The sequence below is a fragment of the Lepus europaeus genome, chromosome 11, assembly GCF_033115175.1.
Source record: "Lepus europaeus isolate LE1 chromosome 11, mLepTim1.pri, whole genome shotgun sequence".
In the NCBI taxonomy this organism is placed as follows: domain Eukaryota; kingdom Metazoa; phylum Chordata; class Mammalia; order Lagomorpha; family Leporidae; genus Lepus; species Lepus europaeus.
Genome location: NC_084837.1, coordinates 105,520,237 through 105,544,871, shown reverse-complemented (window position 1 = coordinate 105,544,871; position 24,635 = coordinate 105,520,237). Strand labels below are relative to the sequence as shown.

The 24,635-nt window shown below is 45.1% G+C and overlaps 1 protein-coding gene across 2 annotated transcripts in view; it reads left to right on the top strand.

Moving 5' to 3' along the window:
• SEC11A (SEC11 homolog A, signal peptidase complex subunit) overlaps nt 1-22,743 on the top strand; it is a 47,836-nt gene extending 25,093 nt beyond the window's left edge. Inside the window, exons 2-6 of one of the 2 annotated variants that reach the window (XM_062206296.1) lie at nt 434-543; nt 7,603-7,752; nt 13,910-14,029; nt 21,978-22,035; nt 22,235-22,743. In XM_062206296.1, coding sequence (XP_062062280.1) covers nt 434-543; nt 7,603-7,752; nt 13,910-14,029; nt 21,978-22,035; nt 22,235-22,285 — 489 coding nt within the window. In that variant the 3' untranslated portion in view covers nt 22,286-22,743. The remainder of the gene's footprint in view (nt 1-433; nt 544-7,602; nt 7,753-13,909; nt 14,030-21,977; nt 22,036-22,234) is intronic. The other variant, XM_062206297.1, reaches the window with a different exon arrangement.
• Nucleotides 22,744-24,635: the final 1,892 nt, after the last annotated feature.

The following is a 24,635-nucleotide window of genomic DNA, read 5'->3' as shown; positions in this document are numbered from 1 at the left end:
TGTGTGACTGACAAGCTGTGACAGTTTGGCAAAGTCTCTGCTTAGTTCCCTCACACTATAAAATGAGGGGAGAGTTAAATGTTCTAGACTCTGCTACGGGGATAAATGTCACAGGAAATAAGAAGCAAAGGGATATTAGCCTTGGCTGGTATGTGACTGGAGTGTGATTGAACCTAAACTGAATGGCTGTGAAATGAAATAAATTGTGCAAAGAGTCTGGCACTATTATGTTATTAGGCAAATGTAACTAGTGTTTCAACAAACCGGAATGGGGGCCTGTTTTGGGTCACTGCGGTGTAGTTATTACGGTATTGTAGAGAGTGCCCAGAACTTCAGCTGCCCTGGTCGGACTGCTTGAAGCTTCTGAGTTTACTCCATTGCTTCCCTCATGGAGAGGACGGTGGGTCTGATCTCTTCTCTTTTGTCCCTACAGCTCTATTACCAAGTCCTAAATTTTGGGATGATTGTCTCCTCGGCACTAATGATCTGGAAGGGGTTGATGGTAATAACTGGAAGTGAAAGTCCGATTGTAGTGGTGCTCAGGTAACAGTTAATTTTTCTTTTCAAGGCATGGAATTGCATGGCATTATTTGGGAGAAGAATTGAGATATTGAAAACTGGTTATGGGTCTCTTAGAAACTACCCTTCCCCTGGAAGAAAATTAGTGACTGTATCTCAGCTGTAAGAAATTCTCACCTTGTCATGCTTACCATTCAGAACCGCAAAGCGCCTGAGACCTTTCCATGAAGCGGCTACTATTCAGTGGGCGTTATTTCCCTGAAATTCTTTTGTCTTCTTACCTTCCTCGCTCCATGGATCAGGCCTGATGTTTTCCCATTCGTTCCTTAGATTTTTATAGAACCTCCGTGTTCTCAGTGTCAGTGCAGAGCATCACTGATTGCTTCCATGTTTTCTGCTGACCTTCAAAATCACTTCTAAACTAGGCCTCAGGAATTTTGAAGTTACTAATGCTCTCTCTCTCTCTCTCTCTCTTTTTAAGATTTATTCATTTATTTGAGAAGTAGAGTTACAGGCAGAGAGGCAGAGGCAGAGAGAGCGAGGACTTTCATCCCCTGGTTCACTCCCCAAATGGCTACAATGGCCAGAGCTGGGCTGATCTGAAGCCAGGAGCTTCTTCCAGATCTCCCACGCAGGTGCAGGGGCCCAAGGACTTGAGCCACCTTCTACTGCTTTCCAAGGCCAGAGTAGGGAGCATGGTTGGAAGAGGAGCATCTGGGACTTGAACCAGCGTCCATATTGGGTGCCGGCACTGCAGGCAGTGGCTTAGCCCAGTATGCCATAGCACTGGCCTTGCCGGCCCCTTAATGCCATCTCTCTCTCTCTCTCTCTCTTTTTTTAAGATTTATTTTATTTATTTGAAAGAGTTAGAGAGGTAGAGACAGAGAGAGTTCTTCCATCCCTTGGTTCACTCCCCAAATGGCTGCAACAACCAGAGCTGAGCCAATCCAAAGCCAGGGGCCAGGAGCTTCTTCTGGGTCTCCCATGTGGGTTCAGGGGCCCAAGGACTTGAGCTGACTTCCATTGCTTTCCCAGGCCATAACAGAGAGCTGGATCAGAAGTGGAGCAGCTGGGACTTGAACCAGTGCCCATACGGGATGCCAGCATTGCTAGGCCAGGGCTTTAACCTGCTGCACCACAGCACCAGCCCCCAGTGCCATCTCTTAATGTGACAAATAGTACTGATTTTTTTTTCTACACTCCTTCTCTGTCTTTGCATTCATACTCTTCAGTGGTTTTAGAATCTCATTTTGAAACTCCTTTTTTGAGAGTTACCACTTGCTGTTTTAATTGAAATTGTTCTGTCTTATTTTAGGCTTATTTTTGTAACCATCTCAAATTCTTTGTGGAGATAATAAAGTACAAATATAGGATAAATTGAATCATTAATGCTATCTAGATCTAGATAGTAGTATATTATGCGTGTTTTTTAACTACTTTATTGAGGTGTCATTAACACAAAAAACTAATTAATATAGGCAACTTGATGAGTTTGGAGATGAATATACTCCTGTGACACAATTGGTGCCTTCCAAAGTTTCCTCCCTCCCTCTTCATGTACTTAGTTTGGTGATAACACTTAATATTTGTCTTAACAAGATGAATTTGATTCTTTCATTGCCACATTCTGATGTACTTTGGGCAAGTGGTCAGAGGCACTGGGTCTCTAGTTTTATGTATTTGTTTATTTATTTATTTGACAGAGTTAGACAGTGAGAGAGAGAGACAGAGAGAAAGGTCTTCCTTCCATTGGTTCACTCCCCAAATGGCCGCAATGGCCAGCACTGCACCGATCTGAAGCCAGGAGCCAGGTGCTTCCTCCTGGTCTCCCATGTGGGTGCAGGGCCCAAGCACTTGGACCATCCTCCACCTGCCCTCCCAGGCACAGCAGAGAGTTGGACTGAAGAGGAGCAACCAGGACTAGAACCCAGCGCCCATATGGGATGCTGGCGCTGCAGGCGGAGGATTAACCAAGTGAGCCACGGCGCCGGCCCCTCTAGTTCTTATTTACGCCTGACCTGTACTCTTACTTATACTTGTACCTTAATTCTATTTGTTTTTGTTTGGCTGTTTAAAGATTTGTTTATTTGAAAGGCAGAACAACAGAGCAAGATGGAAAGAGAGGTCAAGATCTACCATCTGCTGGTTCACTCCCCAAATGGCTACAATTACTAGGTCTGGGCCAGGCTGAAAGCAGGAGCCAGTACCTCCATCTTGGTCTCCCAAATGGGTGGCAGGGGCCTAACTACTCGGGCCACCTTCTGCTGCCTTCCTAGCCACATTAGCAGGAAGCTGGATTAGAAGCAGAGTAGCCGGGACTTAAACTGTTACTCTGATATGGGATGCCAGCTTTATAAGTGGTAGCTTAACCCACTGCATCACAACACCAGTCCCTTAATTCTATTTTTATTAACAAACACAGCTGTAGTTCTAGAACCTAAAGAAATGTGTGGATATTACTCCTGGGAAAGCATTTGATGGTGTAATTTAACATTGCTTTAATACTACTCTGGGAATATAGACTTGGATCTCTGTTTCTTTCATTGTCCAGCTACAGCCTTGAGCACGTCATTTATTTACTGAACCATAGTTTCCTCATCCATAAAGCTAGACCTAAGTGTCATCAGAGGACTGATGTAGTGCTAAGAGCATGTGGCCCTGTGTTCCCAGATGGTCTGGAATTCGGTACAGAGCTTTGATTTGTGATGTGTTCAAACACCAACAGGAGGAGAAGCCAATGATTGGCACTCTGGGTGGAAGGTGTAGGAGAGAGGCCTAGGGAGGCTGCTTTTGGAGATTGTTCTGGAATTATTTCAGATTTAGTTCCTGCAGTAGAGATATTTACGAATATCCGGCCTCTAAAGTGGGGATTAGACCAGAGGACCCACTGAAAACACTTTTGGCGCTGAGAGTGTCCTGCCCTCTGTAGCTAGGAAATCTGTGATATAGGTGGTACTTAACAGAGGTGTTTGCCCTGAATTGTTTGGTGGCTAGGCGATTTATATCCTGAGCTTCTCTGGTTGCCATGTGGAATAAAGAAAAGAGGCCAGGTTGTGTTAGAGGAGAATCTAGTCAGGATCAGAAGGAGCAGTCATTAGAGAAAGGCCCCTTACGTGTGGGGTGACGGGATAGGTTTTGCGTGGACAGGGTTTTGTGTAACTCCAGGAATATAGCTTTTACCTGGAACTGCACATGCCTCAGAGGATGCAGGCCCATTGAGAACCCACTTTTGGGACTTTCATATTATTTATTTTATTAACTGACACTTCAGGCAACATTCAAAACTGGTATTTTTTCCTTTATAGAACTGAAGTTGATAAAAAATTTTAATATAACAATTTATCATGCTTTGTATTAAATTTAAATGCAAATTCTAATCAAATGATAACAATAAGTTTGCTAGTAATTTATTTCGTGTTTAAAAAGTTTCCCTTGGGGCTTGGCATTGTGGTAGTGGCCCAGCAGTCACCAGCAATGCCAGAATCCCATATGGGTCCTGGTTCATGTCCCAGCTGCTCCACTGCTAATCCAGCTTCCTGCTAATGGCCTGGGAAAGCAGTGGAAGATAGCCCAAGATCTTGGGCCCCTGCCAAACACATGGGAGACATGGAAGAAGTTCCTGGCTCCTGGCTTCAGCCTGGCCCAGCCCTAGCTGTCACAGCCATCTGGGGAGTGAACCAGCGAATGGAAGATCTCTCTCTCTATAACTCTTTCAAATCAATCAATCATTTTAAAGGAAAGTTTTCCCTTGGTGCTGGCATTGTGGCACAGTGGGTTGGGCCCCTGCTTGTGACACTAGCATCCCATATTGCAGAACTGGTTCTAGTCCTGGCTGCTCTGCTTCCAATCCAGCTCTCTACTAATATACCTAGGTAAATCAGTGGAAGATGGCCCAAGTACTTGGGTACCTGCCAGCCTTGTGGAAGACCCAGTTGGTGTTCCTGGCTCCTGGCTTCGGTCTGGCCCAGCTCTGAGCTATTGTCGCCATTTGGGGAGTGAACCAATAGATCTCTTTCTCTCTCTCGCTCTCTCGCTCGCACTCACTCTCGCTCTAGCGCTCTCTCTCTCTCTCTGACAACTCTGCCTTTCAATTTAATAAAATAAATCTTTTTTTTAAATCTTTAAAAATTGTTTTCCCTGGTTGGTTTCTTTAATGGCCTCTCACTTTATTATGTGCTTTTATGTCTTTAATTGCTATCTATATAAGCACTCCTAAATCTCTATTTCTCATCTCCTTCCTTTCCTGAATCTAGACCCTTGTTTTCACTTTGACCCTACAGATAGGATCTCTCTCTGATGTTGGCCCACTTGAAACTCAGCATAACAACCACGCAATCCAGCTCCTGTTCTGAAAACCTCTCTTGCCCATTTCTGTGGCTGCCTCCACCATCTGCTCAATTGCCAGTGTTAAAAACCTAGGAGTTGGCCAGCGCCGCGGCTCACCGGGCTAATCCTCTGCCTGTGGCGCCGGCACCCCAGATTCTAGTCCCAGTCGGGGTGCCGGATTCTGTCCCGGTTGCTCCTCTTCCAGGCCAGCTCTCTGCTGTGGCCCGGGAGTGCAGTGGAGTGCAAGTGCTTGGGCCCTGCACCCGCATGGGAGACCAGGAGAAGCACCTGGCTCCTGGCTTTGGATCAGTGCAGAGCGCCGGCTGCAATGCGCCAGCTGCAGTGGCCATTGGGGGGTGAACCAACGGCAAAGGAAGACCTTTCTCTCTGTCTCTCTCTCTCGCTGTCCACTCTGCCTGTCAAGAAAAAAAAAAAAAAAAAAAAAACAACCTAGAAGTCATCCTTGATTTCCCCCTTCTGTCATCTCCAGTTGGCCACCAAATTTGTTATTTTCCTTTTCTCTGTTCAGTCCTTTATAGTTGCTCTCCCTACTGTTCTATTTCAAGCCCTCACCTTTTTCCCGCCTGGCCTGTTGTAGTGACCTTTAAAGAAATGCTTTTATTAAATAAAAAAGTTGATAGGTTTTCATTATATGAAATGATGAAAACACACCCAGAAAACAAGATGAAACTGGGTCACCCATACTACTAGATACAATCGCCATTAACGCCTTAGTCTCTTTTGTCATGTATTTTTTTTTACATAATTGAGTTAATATTTTATGTGTCTTTTTCTCTCCATATCATTTGTCTCTTTTCTATAACACTTTTAATAGTTGCCTTTCTCGGTTTACTTGTGGATGCAGTGTGTGTCAGTGTTGTCTCTGTCCTCCGTGTCTTCTGGAGCCATCTTCCCTTAGTGCAGATGTGAGGATGGCGTTCTCTCCTTGAGATTCAGCGGCGGCCTGGAGGCACCTTGACACCACGAGAGCAGATTCTGCTGGACACTCCGGGTCCAGATCTCATCTGCATCAATTTATTGAGATATAAACTTCAGGCCTTTCTGAGCTTTAGTCTCCTTGTCTCTTGGTTGGGGTAGTAATAGTACCTCTATCATAGACTTGTTTTGAAGATTACTTGAAAAAATACTTAGACTGGCACTTTGCATAAATCAGTACTCAGGAAAGATAACTATTCACCAAAGCAACTCAACTTTTATCTGTTTAACTTATGTACTTGTCAGATAAGGTTTTATTTGAACAGAGAGTGTCACTGATTGAAAAAATGAAAGTACAGGGCAGGCACTGTGGAGCAGCAGGTTAGGCTGCTGCTCAGGACACCTCTGTTTCATACTGGAACACCAGCTCAAGTCCCCACCGCTCTGCTTCCGGTCCAGCTCTCCACTGTAGCCTGGGAAAGCAGCGGAGGATGGCTCACATCCTTGGGCCCCTGGACCCGTGTATGAGACTGGGAAGAAGCTTCTGGCTCCTGGCTTTGGATTGGCCCAGCTCTGGATGTTGTGGCCATTTGGGGAGTGAATCGGTGGTTGGAAGACCTTTCTCCCTCTCTCTCTCTTTCTCTTTCTCCCTCCCTCTCTCTCTCTGTAAGTCTGTATTTCAAATAAATAAAATAAATCTTTTTTAAAAAAAAGGAAAAAAGAGATCCCTAATCACTGTAAATATGTTAGAATTTTCTTAAAACCTGGTGTAGAGTAAGTGAAAGGTAAGAAGACACTGTTAGGACTTTGTCTCACTTATTACCATAAGACTAAATCTTTTTCTGGTTTCTGAAATTGTTAGGCAGAAATCTCTGCTGAGTCCTTGGTTTTCTTTCTTGTTTCTCTTTTAAACATAAATAAGTAGATTGATAACACAAGCATTATCTCCATGACTGTCTGTTCTTTGACTTGGTGAGCTGTTTTCCTTCTGAATGGATGGAACTCATAAGGTCATCTTGGTCTGTATCTTTATAAATGGCAGAAGATGATCCAGTTCTCATTTGAATATTTGAATATGTTTAGTTTTTCAGATAAAGTGAGAATAAGGGCAGTGTTTTTTGAAAGTTCATTCTTTTATATTCTGTTTGTCATTTGAAATTTTAAAAGGTTAAGGACTTAGTAACACTGCCCTTTTCAAGATTTAAGCTTCTTGGGGCCAACGCTGTGGGGAAAGCTGTCACCTGCAGTGCCGGTATTCCATATGGGTGCTGGTTCAAGTCCCAGCTGCCCCACTTCCAATCTAGTTCTCTGCTATGGCCGGGGAAAGCAGTAGAAAATGGCCCAATTCCTTGGGCCCCTGCACCCGCATGGGAGACCCAGAAGAAGCGCCTGGTTCCTAACTTCGGATCAGCACAGCTCTGGCCGTTGTGGCTATCTGGGGAGTGAACCATTGGATGAAAGACTTCTCTGTCTCTCTCTCTCTCTCTCTACCTCTCTATAATTCTGCCTTTCAAATAAATACAATAAATATTAAAAAAAAAAAAAGATTTAAGCTTTTTAGAATAGTAATGCCTGAAATGGAACTAGTTACTGAAAGTTAATTAAAGAATCCTGTATTGTATATCATTAGTCTGGAGAAACCATATTTTGAGAATAATATACATTATATCAGTACAGTTGTTGAGGTACTGGGCTGTGTAGTGACCTTTAAAGGTGTACTACAAAGGTGATACTTTCAATTATTTTGTTGAATATCTAATTTTGAAAATAAATGTAACCTCACATGTTCTTCATGCTGTTCTGTTCTTCTCCCCCCCCCAGTGGCAGCATGGAGCCTGCATTTCACAGAGGAGATCTTCTCTTCCTAACAAATCGGGTTGAAGATCCCATACGAGTGGGAGAGATTGTTGTTTTTAGGATAGAAGGAAGAGAGATTCCTATAGTTCATCGAGTCTTGAAGATTCATGAAAAGTATGTGCAAATATCTATCTTCTTCATGTCTATGTATTTTTATTTTTGTATTTGCGGAATTTAGTTTTGATCGCTTTGAGCGTGAGGAAGTCCTTGGCTCTTCTTCCAGTTCATTTGTATGCATAGTAAATATTTAGGAAGCTGTAAATATTTATCTATGAAGTCACTTATTTTACTGAAACCTTTCCCAGAGATTTTTCTTCTCTGATACTTCCCAACCAGTTAGTAGTAACCCTGAATATAACTCCAAAAAACCATAACACGAGAATGGATCCGAACTACAGTCTTCTGATGTTAAGGGAATGAAGGAGGCCTAGCCTTTCAAAAAGCCTTTAAGGCAGTTTAACAGACATTTCAAAGGAGAACAAATTTAAGAACATTTTAAAATTTCAAAGAAAAATAAATTTTAGTTATCCTTTTAAGTACAGAGTTTTGTGTTTTTGCAATGGGAAAGGACGTATATACAGTCTTTAGGATCTCCTTGGGGCAGATGTGGGTATAGCAGTGAGTGGAATATTTCACTGCTCTGGGTCTCAGTTTCCTACTGGTAACATAAAGAAGTGCAGGAAGATCAATTAAAAGATCTCTGAGTTCTAACTCTGATCCCTGTCCAGATACATATTCCACACCCTTCCCTGCAGATTGTGTACTATTGCTAGTTAAGGAAAACTCTCAGGAGGGAAGGAAAGAGAAAGAAAATGAAAGGGAGATGCCCATGAGCCATGCGGACTCACAAAGAAGAAGAGAAATGTGTGTGTGTGTATGTTAAGGGGGATGGGATTTAGGGTTCTTGACTATGAAGAATCCCTAAATAAGTATTATCTATTCTCACTGCCCTGTATTTTGTCTTTTCCAGATAAAGAAAAGGGAACTCTCAGCCATTGTTTTTTATTTAAATCCCTTTATTCTTCTAGTTGAGAAGAGTTCTTTCTTCATTGATGAAATAAAGATGTGATTGCTCTTTTTTTTTTTTATTTTTGACAGGCAGAGTGGACAGTGAGAGAGAGAGAGAGAGAGAGAGAAAGGTCTTCCCTTGCCGTTGGTTCACCCTCCAATGGCTGCCGCGGCTGGCGCACCACGCTGATCCAAAGCCAGGAGCCAGGTGCTTCTCCTGGTCTCCCATGGGGTGCAGGGCCCAAGCACTTGGGCCATCCTCCACTGCACTCCCGGACCACAGCAGAGAGCTGGCCTGGAAGAGGGGCAACCAGGACAGAATCCAGCGCCTCGACCGGGACTAGATAGAACCTGGTGTGCCAGTGCCGCTAGGCGGAGGATTAGCCTGTTGAGCCACGGCGCCGGCCTGTGATTGCTCTTTTTTTTTTTTTTAAATCAGGATTTAGTATATATTTTGGAAGCTGATAATTTAAAATGACATTCGGGGCGGAGGGGGGGTGTTTATCACAGAGGTTAAGATGCTCACCTACTGAGTGTGTGGGTTTGAGTCCCAGCTCTGCTTCTGCTTCCAGCTTCCTTCTAATGTGCACTCTGGGAGACAGCAGATGGTGGCTCAAGTAGTCGGGTCCCTCCTACCCACAATGGGGATGCAGCTTGAGGGGAGACGTAGCTTGAGTTCTGGGATCCTGGCTTTGGCTTGGAGCTCTGTCTCATTCTTTCTCTCTCTCTCAGTCTGACTCTGCCTCTGCCTCTGCCTTTCAAATAAATGAAAATTTTAAATGATACCTTGTCACTGAGTGGGAAGAAATTGTAAAGGTTTATTCAGCACGGGTAGTGTTTCCAGATTCCTATAGATCCGTGCTATCATTCTTAGCATTGCTGTTGTGAATAAAACAGAACCAATTTTCCCCTGAAATTACCAGCAAGAATCAGATTAAGCCCAGGCCTTGCTTTGACTACAGCAGACTTTCTCCCTTTCTCCACGTTTATCTATGATCCTTTGAAATTGAGTGAGTTCTACAGACTTGACTTTCAAGCAGTTCTTTTTTTGTTTCAAGGCAGGTTCATTGCAGATATGTTAATTACAGATTCCTTAAATTTTTAAATAGCCAAATGACAAAACTGCATGTATTTTAGTAAGTTCAGCCCTTGGAGGTATTATAATTTGGTGATAATGAACACTGCCACATGATCAAGTGTATGGAAGAAGAAATTCCACCCTTGGCGTGACCCAGACTCTAGCTTAGCTTTTCCCCTGGCAGGCAGATATGCAGCTAATGAACTCTAGACCCACTGGTTTTTGGGGTCTTCTTTTTTCTCATCTGTAAAGTGATTATTTCCTCCTTCCCAGTTTCGTAGTATTGTGATCGATGAATGACATTCTGAACACTTTGAGCTCTTTAGAAGTAGATAATATTAAATATTTGGTCCCTTGCTAGCAAGGGAGAACTCCTGTAATAATGTTCCTTGAGTATTTTGAGCTTATGAGGTGTGAAGTGCTGGAATAGATCTTGGTTGTCACCTTAGGATATTTGTCCCACCATTAAGTTGTTGGAGATCTGTGCTTTTTTAAAAAAGCTGGTGGTCTCTCCTGGTAACACCCGGAAGGGGCGTGTGTGTGTGCTTTGCTGAATTCAGGTCTTTGGGAGTAGCCCGGATCATGTGTCACATCCGTTTCCTAGGGAATATCCCACTGTCTGGGTTTTTTTCTTCTTCTTCTAAGATTTATTTATTTATTTGAGAGGCAAAGTTAGAGAGAGAGAAGGAGAGACAGAGATCTTCCACCCACTTGTTCACTCCCCAAATGGCTGCAGTGGCTGGGGCTAGACCAGGGTGAAGCCAGAAACCAGGAGTTTCTTCCAGGTCTCCTACGTGAGTGGAGGGCTCAAGTACTTGGGTCATCTTCCATTGCTTTCCCAGGCACATTAGCAAGGAGTGGGATTGGAAGTAGATCAGCTGGGACTTGCACCGGCACCCTTATGAGATGCCAGCAGTCAGGCCTTGGCTTAACCCGCTGCACCACATCGCCGGCCCAGGTCTTCCCTTCTTATCTCTGGTTTTACTTTTCTGCTCTTCGAGGTCAGTGTTATTTTCCTGGAGGAGCAGACTCTGCCTGCGACCCCTGACTCTCACTCCTGGAGCCAGCCTGTGCTAGCACCTGTCCTCTGACCTTCTAGGAGTTTGCAGATATTCTTTCACTTACTGAATTGTCAGCCACAGGTTCCTTTTCTCTGTATATATTTGCATTTGTTCTAACTGGAATCTCATTTGTAATGTGACTGTTTGCACTTCACTGTCTTTGGTGTTCGCAGCACCTCTCAATTTAGTTTCATCTGCAGATTTAGTGTCTGGTGAGCCAGTTTCTGACCCAGAATCTAAGTGGGTTTTAGAAGTCTGAAGCTAATTTTCTTCTTTCTAGTACAATGATTAACCCAAAATCATTTGAAGTAATTTTAAGCTAATCATTATTAACTATAAAATATACTTTTTGTTCAGTTAAAAAATTTTTAAAATTTATTTATTTGAGAGGCAGAGAGCTTCTGCCCTTTGATTCACTCCTCAAATGCCCACAACGGCCAGAGCTGGGGGAAGCCCAACCTGGGAGCCAGGAACTCAATCCAGCTTTACCATGGGGGTGGCAGGAACCAGTAAGCTGGAGTCAGGAACCAATGAAGGCAGACAAGCCAAGCACTTGAGTGTGTTAACCAGCTTCTTAACTGCAGGCGAAACAACCACCCTTCAGTTAAATTTTAAAATTGCTGAAAACTTCAAGGTTCTTTGGTAGACTTAAACTAATACTTTTTTAAAAAAAGATTTATATATTTATTTGAAAGCACAAGTTACAGAGAGAGAGAATCAGTTCATTCACTTCCCAAATGGCTGCAAAGGCCAGGCCAAAGCCAGAGCTTCTTCCAGGTCTTCCCTGTGGGTGCAAGGGCCCAAGTACTTTGGACCGTCTTCCAGTGCTTTCCCAGGTGTGTTTGCAGGGAGTTGGGTTGGAAGTGGAGCAGCTGGGACACAAATTGGTACCCAGATGGGATGCCAGTGTTTTAAGTGGTGGCTTAATCAAGTGTTCCACAATGCTGACCCTTAAACTAATACTTTTTTTGAGTAAGCAAGATGCTGTTCATATAAACTGAGGTATGTCTGAAGAATTGAAGGGTTTTTCCTTTTAAAACTAATCTTTTCCCATAATATACAAGTAACGTTTATTACAGAAAAGTAAGGTAAAAATTCACTAAAGAAAACTAGAGATAGCTACTGTTTATTTATTTTTATTTTTTTAAGATTATTTATTTGAAAGGTAGAGTTAGAGGGGTAAGAGAGAGACAGAGCTGTGTGTCTTCCATCCGCTGGTTCACTCCCCAAATGTCTGCAATGACCAGGTTTGGGCCAGGCGGAAGCTGCAAGCCAGACCACTGTCCTGGTCTCCCCATGTGGGCGGCAGGGTACTTGGACCATTTTGCGCTGCCTTCCCAGGTGCACTGACAAGGAGCTGGATTGGAAACAGAGCAGCCAGGACTGGAACTGGTGCTGCAGGATGGATAGTGTCGCAAGCTGTGGCTTAACCCACTGTGCCACAACAGAGCTGGTCATTTTTTATACCTTCATCTGTGTTATTTTAGGCCTTGTTTAGTGCCTTTTTTTCCTCTCCTTTTCTTCTTTGAATGTGAAGAGTTTCCAACACGCATACGAGAGTGTAATGACGCCCCGGTATCTGCTGTCCAGTCCTAGCCGCGATCAGAACATGGCCAGCTCTCAGTTCTGCACTTCCCGCTCTTCCCGTCTGTTATTTTGAATCAAATCCTCAATATCATATTGTGTCATCTGTAAAGATTTCAATTACTATTTCTAAAACATGATCACTGGCTTTTAGTAAGCATAATGGGCTGGCGCCGCGGCTCAATAGGCTAATCCTCCGCCTAGCGGCGCCGGCACACCGGGTTCTAGTCCCGGTCGGGGCGCCGGATTCTGTCCCGGTTGCCCCTCTTCCAGGCCAGCTCTCTGCTGTGGCCCGGGAGTGCAGTGGAGGATGGCCCAAGTGCTTGGGCCCTGCACCCCATGGGAGACCAGGAGAAGCACCTGGCTCCTGGCTTCGGATCAGTGAGATGCGCTGGCTGCAGTGGCCATTGGAGGGTGAACCAACAGCAAAAAGGAAGACCTGTCTCTCTCTCTCTCTCACTCACTGTCCACTCTGCCTGTCAAAAATAAAAAAAGAAAGAAAAAGAAAGCATAATGACAATTAGCACGGTTATACTAAAAAAGAATTCTTTTGTCTGATTAAGTTTCTGTTTTCTTTTTCAAATTCTTAGTGTATCTTAAGTTTTTAAAAACACTTTGTCTGAATTTGGATTCAGTTAAAGTCCTTGGCCTGAAGTTGGTTGCTATGGCTTTTGGTCTCTTATGTAGTCTGTAGGTTCTCTCTCTAACGTTCATTCTTTCTTGCACTCGTAGGTTGAAGGAGCAGGCTTGTTCTGTGCTTTCCCTTACCTGCATTTTGCCCATCGCCTCCTGTGGGGGAGTCTGATGTGTTCTTTGTTCCTTGTATTTTCAAAAAATTGGCAGCTTATGTATATTTTACTACAAAAATGAGATTATACTGTTGATGCTTTTTATAATTTTTTTACTTAATAAATTTGTATGCCTTCCTAGAGTCATTAAGTATTCTTCTACAACATTGTTCTTAATGCTTGCAATGTATGTTGGATTTTTAGATGTTTTTAGTCCTTATGATAAACAACACTGCTTGGCTGGTGCCATGGCTCAATAGGCTAATCCTCTGCCTGCGGCACCAGCATACCAGTTCTAGTCCCGGTCAGGGTGCCAGATTCTGTCCCGGTTGCTCCTCTTCCAGTCCAGCTCTCTGTGGCCCGGGAGTGCAGTGGAAGATGGCCCAAATCCTTGGGCCCTACACCCACATGGGAGACCAGGAGGAAGCACCTGCCTCCTGGCTTCGGATCAGCGCGGTGCGCCGGCCACAGCGTATCGGCTGCGGCAGTCATTGGGGGGTGAGCCAACGGAAAAGGAAGACCTTTCCCTCTCTCACTGTCCACTCTGCCTGTCAAAAAAAAAAAAAACAAACAAACAAACAAACAAAAAAAACCTGCTACAAACATTCTTTTAGCTAAATAATTATTTTGATACTAGGAATGGTGATGAAATACTACAGTGCCACAGGAGTTTTTGGTTAACAAGAATAAATCTTGTGCTTTCAAGTGCCATCAAACTGTTGGATGACTTGGCTTTCTCTTTCTCTTTTAAGGCAAAATGGACATATTAAGTTTCTGACCAAAGGAGATAATAATGCAGTTGATGACCGAGGCCTCTACAAACAAGGACAACATTGGCTAGAGAAAAAGGACGTGGTGGGCAGAGCCCGGGGGTAAGTGTGGAGGGGAGTGGGTGCAGAGCTTTTTCGTGTCTCTGAAACGTGGCACTCACAGTGGTGCTGTTGGATCCCACGCCATGGAACCCATCCGATGACCTTGGTGTCCTTTGGAAAGTGTGCTTCCTAAAATGTCTCTTACACCTGAGGCGTGTTGCTGCCGAGAGCGGCACGGGTGCAGTCCAAGACCAGAGCAGTGGTGATGGTGGTGAATGGATGTAAGCAGCTCGCTGAGGAAACGGAATTGGCACTTGCATGTGCTCTGATGTCGATGCTGGGCTGGGCACTGGGATTGCAGACCAGTGGGAATCCTGCTCCGTGAAGCACGTTTCTTAATGTACCGAATCAGCAATTTAAAGTAAGCTGGGTTAATTATTTTGTATTAGTTTATCCCATACTGTTTTATTTCTAGTCTTGAAATTTAAAAATTATATAAAGCCTGTTTATTTCAGATTTTATCAGGAGAACAGATCAGTGGAGGACAGGACTTGTAAGTTCCTGGTGTAAGGAAGTATGGAATTATTACTACCTTGATATTATTAATAGTATTAACAATAACTTACCTTTATTAGGGCTACTGTGTACCAGACACTCGTTCTAAGCGTTTTACAACTATTACCTATTTTAACCTCAGAACAATTCTAACATTCCCATTCTACAGATGAGGAAACACAAACAGAGAAGCTCATTTAGCTGGGATCACAGTGACGGTGGTGGTTGGCTGACTCCAGCGCCTGCCTGTAGTTGTGCACACAGCATTTCTGAAAGGGGGCGGTTTCTGGCCCTCGCTTTAAGATGCACAGGGCCTTCTGGCCAATATCAGAACCTCGGCCGCTTCTGACCTCGACCAGACGCAGGCCTCCATGCTGAGAATGCCGTTTCCTGTAGAGAAGGAAGTCACGTTCCTAAGTGAAAGTTGTCCGTTTCAGCACCAGAGGTGTTCAGTTTGGGGCCACAGAGATTGGTTTAGAACAAGCACCACTGTGCTTTGTCCCGCAGAGTTGTTTTTCGTGTGTGCCCTCTTCAGGGGAACTTCATCTCCTATGATAGAGCTAAAAATACCCTTTGCATCCAAATCAGGTTATCAGTGCTTCTGAGAAATAGTAGTCCCCACCTCCCTAGGTTCCCAAGATGTTCCCAGTGTGTTTATTCAGCCACAAACTTCTCTGAATTTTTTTGTTTTCCTTTCATTGTGAATACACAGGTTCATGTAGAAACAAAAGGGAATACCAGCCGTCAGAAGGGTGGGTGATAGCTCCTTTCTCCTCTCCCTCTCACTGTCCGCTTTTTGGTTTATGTTCTTTTAGCCTTTATGTATAAGAGGTAAAGATGCAGATTTTTTTTAAAAGATTTATTTGTTTATCTGAAAGGCAGGATAATAGAGGGAGAGAGAAAGATCTTGTATTCACTGCTTCACTCTGTAAAAGGCCACAAAAGCCAGGGCTGAAGCCAGGAACCTGGAACTCCATCCTGGTTTCTCACATGAGTGGCAGGGATGCACGTACTTTGGACTGCTGCTACCCTCTGCTGCTTTCTCAGGTATATTAACAGGGAACTGGATTAGAGGTGGAGCATCTGGGACTCGAACCAGTGCTCCAATATGGGGTGCTGGCATTGTAGGCAGCAGCCTAACTCACTGTGCCATACTGCCAGCCCCCAAGGTGTAGATGTTAACATACGTGCATTCATACATGCAGGAATACATTTTGTGTGTGGGAGAAGAACAGCCACACTATGTTATAACCCTTTTTTCACCCAAAAAATTAGAAGCATATTTACCTAGCGATAAATTATCTCCAGATCGTCCCTTTCAAAGCTGTGTGCTCTCTCACTCTAGGCTAGGCCATACTGTCAGTTAGAAGTCTCCTGTTAGATGCTCTTGATTGTTCCCAGGCTTCACATTTTTTAATTGATTTATTTTAATTTTTTAAATTTAAATGTAGACAGAAATCTTCCATCTACTGGTTCACTTCCCAAATGGCTGCAACAGATCAGGTCTGGACCAGGCCAAAGCCAAAAGCCCGGAACTCAGTCTGGGTCTTCCATGTGGATGGCAGAGACCCAAACACATGAGCCGTCATCCACTGTTTCCCAGGATGTGCGTTAGCAGGAAGCTGGATTGGAAGCAGAGGCAGCCGGGACTCAAAGTAGGCAGGCCGAGGTGGGATGCGGGCATCCTAAGAGCTGACTTAACTGCTGAGCCAAACGCCGGGACCGGTTTCAGGCTCTTTGTTGTGAACAATGTGATGACAAACATCCTTATTACATAAATGCTGGTGCCTCTGTCCATTCATTCTTCACAGTAAATCCCCAGAAGTGAAATTACAGAATGAAACATGCATTTTTTTAAAAGATTTATTTATTTACTTGAAAGAGTTACAAAGAGAGAAGGAGAGGCAGAGAGAGAGAGGTTTTCCATCCGCTGGTTTACTCCCCAGCTGGCCGCAATGGCTGGAGCTGCGCTGATCCGAAGCCAGGAGCCAGGAGCTTCTTCCAGGTCTCCCACATGGGTTCAGGGGCCCAAAGAGTTGGGCCATCTTCTACTGCTTTCCCAGGCCATAACAGAGAGCTGGATCAGAAGTGGAGAAGCCAGGACTCGAACCGGTGCCCATATGGCATGCCAGCACTGCAGGCAGTGACTTTACCTGTTATACCACAGCACCAGCCCCGAAACATGCATATTTTAAGGCTTTTGACAAATTTTGCCATACTGTTTTATTTAGACTGTATCAGCACAACAGTGTCCTTTGACACTGTGACTTCTGGAAAACACCCAGCTGCTAATTCTCTCGCGATGGTCAAGGGGCAGCCATTCCCACACAAGATCTCCTCTGTCACCTCACACAGAATCTCTTGATTCTGAAGTGTTTGTTTCCACTGTTTCTGCTCTCTGGCCGTTTGTTGGGCAAAAAATGCATCATCCTACGACAGGTTAGGGGAGCCAGGCTTTCACTCCAGTAATTTGTCTTCCTGAGGAAATTTTGGGAAATCTCAGAATATATATGCTGCTGTTTCTAAAACCCAGTGTTGGGGCCGGCACTGTGACTCAGCAGGTTAAGTTGCCACTCTCAACGCTGGCATCCCATATCTGAGTGCCTGTTTGAGTTGTGGCTGCTCAACTTCCAATCCAGCTTCCTGCTAATGTGCCTGCAAAGACAGCAGATGCTGGCCCAAGTGCCTGAGTCCCTGGCACCTGTGTGGGAGACTTGGGTGCAGTTCCTGGCTTTGCACTTCTGGTTTAGACCTGGCCCAGCCCTGGCTGTTACATGCAGCCCTTTGGGGGGTAAGCCAGTGGGTGGAAGATTTCAGTCTCTCTCCATCTCTCTCTCTCTTTCTCTCCCTCTTTCTCTGTTGCTCTGCCTTTCAAACAAATAGTAAATAAATCTTTTTTTTTAAATTCCATCATTGAAAATATAGCTTCTTGGCTTCGGATCAGCACGATGCGCCGGCCGCAGTGGCCATTGGAGGGTGAACCAATGGCAAAAAGGAAGACCTTTCTCTCTGTCTGTCTCTCACTATCCACTCTGCCTGTCAAAAAAAAATATATATATATAGCTTCTTGTAGCTTTTAATAAAAAAAAAATGATGTAATAGTCTAGAACTTTCTGAAGTAAGACTTGAGGCATGAACAGCAGGAGCCCCGAATCTTACCTACACAAACTCACTTTCCATTGATTGTATCACCATTTACCTTGACACATAATAGAACATATCACCTTCTTTTGTGGAAATTGTGTTTATAAAACACTAAGCTGATATTGCAAAGTCAGGCTGTACCCAAACCTTGAGAATAGAGCTTTTCCGCAGAGAAATCTGTGACTGTGGTACAAATGTCTTAATGCGTTTTTTAAAATGCTTGTTTTGCCTTATTTTTAAACAACATATAGAAAGTTTTACACATGGGCTTGGGGCCCAAAGTGATAATTATTTTTTAAAAATGTTATTGAGATAGAATTCACATATATTTGGATATAAAATTCACACTTTAAAGTGAACAATTCAGTGAGTTTTAGCCTATTCACAAGGTTGTGCAACCATGACCACAATTAAAATAAAACTGTTCTCATAAGCATTGCTCCTCACACCATCCTTCCTGCCTCCCCTGACAACGCTAACCCACTCTCTGTCTACGAATGCCTGTCCTGGGTCCTTCACACAAATGGGATTCCATTACAATTTGTGGACCTTTCTGTCTGGCTTCTTTCACCTAGCCTAATGTTTCCATGTGAGAAAACCAGTTTTAGAAAAGTGAAATTCAGGCCGGTGCCGCCGTAGCTCAGTAGGCTAATCCTCCGCCTGCGGCGCCGGCACACCAGGTTCTAGTCCCAGTCGGGGCGCTGGATTCTGTCCCGGTTGCCCCTCTTCCAGGCCAGCTCTCTGCTGTGGCCCGGGAGTGCAGTGGAGGATGGCCCAAGTCCTTGGGCCCTGCACCTGCATGGGAAACCAGGAGAAGTACCTGGCTCCTGGCTTCGGATCAGCACGGAGCGCTGGCCGTAGCGCACCGGCCGCAGCGGCCATTGGAGGGTGAACCAACAGCAAAGGAAGACCTTTCTCTCTGTCTCTCTCTCACTGTCCACTCTGCCTGTCAAAAAAAAAAAAAGAAAAGAAAAGAAAAGTGAAATTCATACTGGCTGATGAAGTATTAAATGGAGGTCATTCTTTCTAAATCCAGGAAATTGAAAAACACGAGAGGATCTATTAGTCAGAGAGGAGCAGAGAGCAATAGGATGGATTTCTGGTGGGAGATCAGGGAGTGGAAGCATTGAAAACAGAAAGAAAAAGGAAAATCCAGGAAAGGAGAGCTGTGTTGACTGAAATCGGTGTCATGGACAAGGCTTTTCAAGTTTACTTTTTTGCTGAACTGAAAACATCATTCTAGAAGCAACGTGGTCCTTTTTTGGTCATTGTGTATTCTCTTGGCTCTTGGGGGTCAAACTTCTCAGATACAGACTCCTTTTGTTATCTGACAAAATTGTGCTGGGTCATGTGTTATTTTTTTCTTCTTCAAGATTCATTTTTATTTGAAAGGCAGAGTGATAGAGAGACACCTTGCAACCGCCAATTCACTCCCCAAGTGGCTGCAATGGCCAGGGCTGGTCCAGGCTAAAGCCAGGAGCTTGGAACTCCATTCGAGTCTCCCATCTTGGTGGCAGGGCCCAAGCACTTGGGCTGTCATATGCTGCTTTCCCAGGTGCATTAACAGGGAGCTGGATTGGAAGTGGAGCAGCCAGGACTTGACCTGTGCCCACATGGAATGCTTGGTCGTAGGCTGTGCTTAACCTGATACACTGCAAGGCCAACCCCTGTTGTTGTTTTCTGTGGCATTTTTCTTGAGTGTGCGTGGCCTTTTGCAAAACCGTTTTCGTTTTCTCCCCAAATGTTGGCAATGGACAGTTGTTTCTGCAGAGGCTACTTCCTCAGCAGCACCTGCGATCCCAAGAACCCCCAGGGAAAGGGATTTGACTGCACTCCACCTTCCAGATGTTAACTTGTCATAGGCAGGTGTTGTGGATGGCATTTGTTTTGCTTATTTTAAACCTCAGTCTTTGTGTTAGCAACTCTACTTTAGCATATGTGTTTATCTGAACAGAATGGGAAGAAAGTGCAGCTGATTTGAATTTCAGATGACTGATGGTAATGGCATTGTGCACTTGATTATCAGCTCTTTGCCATCTCTGTCCAGGGAGGGAAGCGGTGGTACAGATAATTAAACCTTTTGTTTGACTTTGGACTGCCCTGTCATATTCTGGCAGCCCACGTTTCGCTTATATTTCTCTGAAGGATACAGAAAATCAGCCTTTAGACAACAGGATGCTTCCCTGGACTACTCGTAAACAGAATGTGTGGTTGTTGGGAGCCGAGTTGCGGATTTCAGGCATAGATGTGGCTCTGAGGAGGTGACAGAGGAGATCTTGTGTGGGAATGGCTGCCCCTTGACCATCGCGAGAGAATTAGCAGCTGGGTGTTTTCCAGAAGTCAGAGGCTTAGAGCTCTTGTTCTGCATTTTATGGAGGCATTTTGCCTTTATGTATGTTCTTAAATTTCTCACCTTCACTAAAGTGATTGCATTTAAAGAAATAAATATTGCATTAAAGAGAAAAAATGTTCTACAAACTATGGAAGACTTCCATCTACCACCTGGAGCTTAGCAGGGCCATTCTGTGGTGATTGTCATTTTTTTTTTTTTAAGATAGCTAGATTTATTTATTTATTTATTTGAAAGGCAGAATGGCAGAGAGAGGGAGAGAGGTCTGCCATCCACTGATTTACGCTCCAAAAGGTTGCAACGGCCGGAGCTGGTCCCATCCAAAACTAGGAACCTGGAGCTTCTTCCGGGTCTCCCACGTGGGTGCAGGGTCACAAGGACTTGGGCCATCTTCTACTGCTTTCCCAGGCGCATTAGCAGGAAGCTGGATTGGAACTGGAGCAGCCAGGAATTGAACCATTGCCCATATGGGATGTCGGCACTGTAGGCGGTGGCTTTACCTGCTATGCCACAGTGCCAGCCCCATGTGGCTGTCATTTTTCAGCTCTTAAAGGTCTCAGGGTTTGAGATTAAAGTGTAGGCTCTACAAGGGGTGTTCCTGGCCCTGACGCATCTGTGTCACAGACCTCACACCAGAACTGTGCTGCTTGAACTTCCCTGTGCCTTTCAGAGTTGGGGGCGGGGGAGAGACAGGTCCTGTTGTGCTGCCAGAGGGAGAGGGGCAGGAGATAGGAGGGGAGGGGAGTTCTTAAACGGAAGTGAAATGTATCGAAGAAAAGATGTCTGTTCAAGGTTGCCTGAGGCTTCGAAGGTGGAGATGTTGGAAAGAAGGGACTTTGTATTTGTGCTGCCCTTGGCATGGTGCAAAGGTGCCCTGAACACAAGTGTCTGGGCTGTTTAATGCTGTGCCAAGGTCGGCCTCCCCTACAGCCCAGCTTCCCTGCTCTGCGGCAGCTCTAGCCTGCGAGGGTGTCACTCATGAGTCGTGTCATGGAAGACACAGGGTAAGAAAGCTGGACGTGTCCTCCCGTACCCGTGGTGCCTGCGTTTTCTCCTCTGCCCTGAATTCTTGTGATGCTCAGGGTGGAGGTGTCTTTTGCTTGGGGAGGGAGGGAGGGTAGTGAAGCCCTTGGAGAAGACTTGGAGAAGATGAGTTTTCCCCGAGGGGAGCATAAAGTAAGAGGTGGAGGCAGTCCACTGTGTGCGGGGCACTGTGCTGGCCCGGGGGGCTCCGAGGGGACAGGTTGGCAAACAGCTGCTTGAATAACTACTTCATTAAAGTTATGACAGACCTCAGGGAAATGTCAGGCACTGTCAGATTATTTAGCTGTAATTATTTTGCTGTAAAAACTCATGACCCTGTTTTGCTTAAAAGAACAAACTTTTAGGGTGAGAAGGAAGGGAACTAGGGAAAAATCAACGGTGTCACAGCCAGATTCATGGTGCGTTACAGAAACCACGGAGGAGAGACTTCAAGGGCAAGGTTGTGGTTGTCGTGGAGATGTGAGGGTGTGAAGGACCATGAGGCTGGTTTACTGCATGTGGTGGTGAAAATGGTCCGAGAAAAGTTTGAGGATTGAGAGAGCCAAATCCAAATTACAGGTTAAAAAGTGAGAGAGTGGTGAAACCCTGAGTGCTGTGAGAGCTCTCAGACTCACATTGTGGCCAAGGAACATGAACTACCTTGTGGTACTCTGGTGTGTTTGCCTTGCCTCCCCTCCCCAGCCAGATTGGCAGCTCCCTAAGGGCTGGGACCAGAACCCCACACTGGTGCTGAGTTAGCACGCAGCCGTCAGTCACCAGGGCAGGTCCTGGGCCTGATCATCTGTTTCCTCATCTATAAAATGGTGATATTCCTAACTCCCCCGTAGAACAGGATACACTCCTGGGCCTTGTGAGCGGAAAATCATCAGTTAATGGTAACAGCTGTGGTGACTGGGTTTGGTTTGTTTGTTTCAGGTTTGTTCCTTATATTGGAATTGTGACAATTCTCATGAATGACTATCCTAAATTTAAGGTAAGAATGTCTGCTGTATGTTCCATTAAAACATAATCTTTCACTTAATTTTGAAACCGTTAAGTGGATTACAGTTTACAAAATGAAGAAAGAGCCAGTTAATTCAGAAATGTGTCCTGGCCCTGAAGGCCAGCTTGTTAACTGCAGCCTTGTGGGCGAGTAGCCACTTCTCTGACGCGTGGTCGTGTTTGTCTTCCAGTACGCAGTGCTCTTTCTGCTGGGCTTGTTTGTGCTGGTTCATCGCGAGTAAGAAGCCTGCCCTGCCGCCTCTGGGAAGATGCCGCACTTTCTGTTACCGAACGCTTGGAGTAGATTCTGGTCTCTGATTGGTGGAGTGGAGAACACACGTGTTGGCGCTTCTTGGTAGCACTGGTTTACATTAGTTCATGTTTCCACGCCAGAGTATGTGTGGGCGGGTGCGTGCACTCGAGGGGACTTTCAATCACAGGATTTCCTATGTTGTCATTGTCACACTTTGGCATTTTTGTACATCAGTGAATTTTTTATATTAAAAGGTTGAGCCAAAGCCCCCAGTGTTTGTATCTGAAGCCAGGCTTCACTTCTGAAGTGCCTACAGAGCTCTGCAGACGCAAGTGCAGCTGCCACGAGCTCGCGGCCGTCCTTCCTCCTGCCAGGGGGTGGCACGTGCTCAGGAGGTCATCAGTCTTAACTTTGCAGAATTTTAAATAAAAGACTTTGCACATTGAACCCCTTATCCCTGAATTGTGTTTATCGGGAGAGCTCCTGAAAATTGCCTTCCGTGGCTGGTGCTTAGGACCCTGGAGGAGATGTAACGGCTTTGGTGTGAACAGTCCCCCAGAAAACAAGGTGGCCCTAATAGGAACAAGTGTTTATTCTTTGTTTAGATTTTGTTTTTGTGAAGCAAAAGTAGCTATTGACGTTCATAGGAAGTCTCTTAGTCATAAAATTGATTCTTCACTAGGGCGTGACTCAGATGTGTATAAGCCCAGACAGTGTTGCTGAGAGGTTCAGAAAACCTGGCTTGGCTGTAAAAGCTCACAGCGTTTCTGCACTGGAGACACCTTCGGCCCTCCGTGATGGCAGTGGGCAGTGGGCGCTGGCGGCTGCAGGAGCTGGGGGCGGGCTGCTGGACAGCAGGCGTTCTCCTGTTGTCTTTGGTTTGTGAAGACTTATCTATTTATTTGAAAGCAGAATTACAGGTAGGAGGGAGAGAGAGCTAGCTCTCGTCCGTTGCTTTACTCGCCAAATCCCTGCAACAGCCAGAGCTGGGCCAGGCTGAAGCCAGGAGCCTCTTCCAGGTCTCCCATGTGGGCTGCAGGGCCCAAACATGTGGGTCTCTTCCCGCTGCCTTTCCAGGCACGTTAGCAGGGAGCTGGATCAGAAGTGGAGCAGCGGGGTCTCCAGCCGGTACCCATGTAGATATCAGTGTGGCAGGCGGCGGCTTGACCCTCTCCCGTTGTCTTTACTATTTTTTTTTTTTTTTTGACAGGCAGAGTGGACAGTGAGAGACAGATAGTAGAGTAAGCACGAAATACATGTGATTCTATCTGTTCTCTATGTTATTGTGAAATTGCAAAGTAAGCAAGCTTTCTTTGTTGGGCTCCGTGAACGGTTTCTGTAATTTGTTCAGCCCATGCTGTAATGTTAATGGAATGAAGCCTCCTCTGTAGAGACTGGTGCCACCCTACATCCATTAGCGGGGCTTTAGCCTTCATACCTTGGATGTGGGGTCTTAATGATCTCAATAGAGTAAGACACTTGGCAAGTCACCGCTACCAAAAGCTTCTGGAGCCTGGCTGTAAGGCTGATGTAGTACTGAATTTTCTTAGGAGCCCTGTGGGGTTCTGAAACAGCCTCTCTGTGGAATGGGAGGGAATCTCAGGCTGGGGTTTTGGCTCAGCTGGTTGGGCCTCTGCCACCCACGCCGGCATCCCACCTGGACCCCAGTTCAATTCCAGCTGCTCCACTGTAGGTCCAGCACACTGCGGGTGTGCCTAGAAGAGCAGCAGAAGATGGTCCAGGTGCTTGGGCCCCTGCACTTGGAAGACACACATGGAAGACCTGGATGAAGTTCTTGCTGCCTAGCTTCTGCCTGGCCCCTGCCCCAACTGATGTGGCTATTTGGGGAGTGAACCAGTGGATGAAAGATCTCTTTCTCTCTCTGTCTCTCCCTCTCTTTGTCACTCTTTCAAATAAATAAATACTTCAAAAGAGAGAGAGAGATGACAGGGCAAGTAGGAAGTTAGGAGGGCTTACCTATTATGAGAATTTGATAATGGGATTGTCTCTTGGCTGTTACTCATCTTTTCTCATAACTTCAGCTAATGTCTTCATGTCATTTCCAAGCTTCCACCCTTAGCTCTGCCCTGTGTCTCTGTTGCCACTGGATACTTGCCCTTGATTGTTCTTGTTCAAGCTCAATGTTTCCTCTGATCTTCCTCTCCAAATTTCACATTTTCTGTGAAGGAGTATTCACATAGACTTTTCATCTTCCTACCATGTCCAGTCATTTTAAATTTAAAAAAAAAATTTTTTTTTTTTAAATTTTTGACAGGCAGAGTGGACAGTGAGAGAGAGAGACAGAGAAAAAGGTCTTCCTTTGCCGTTGGTTCATCCTC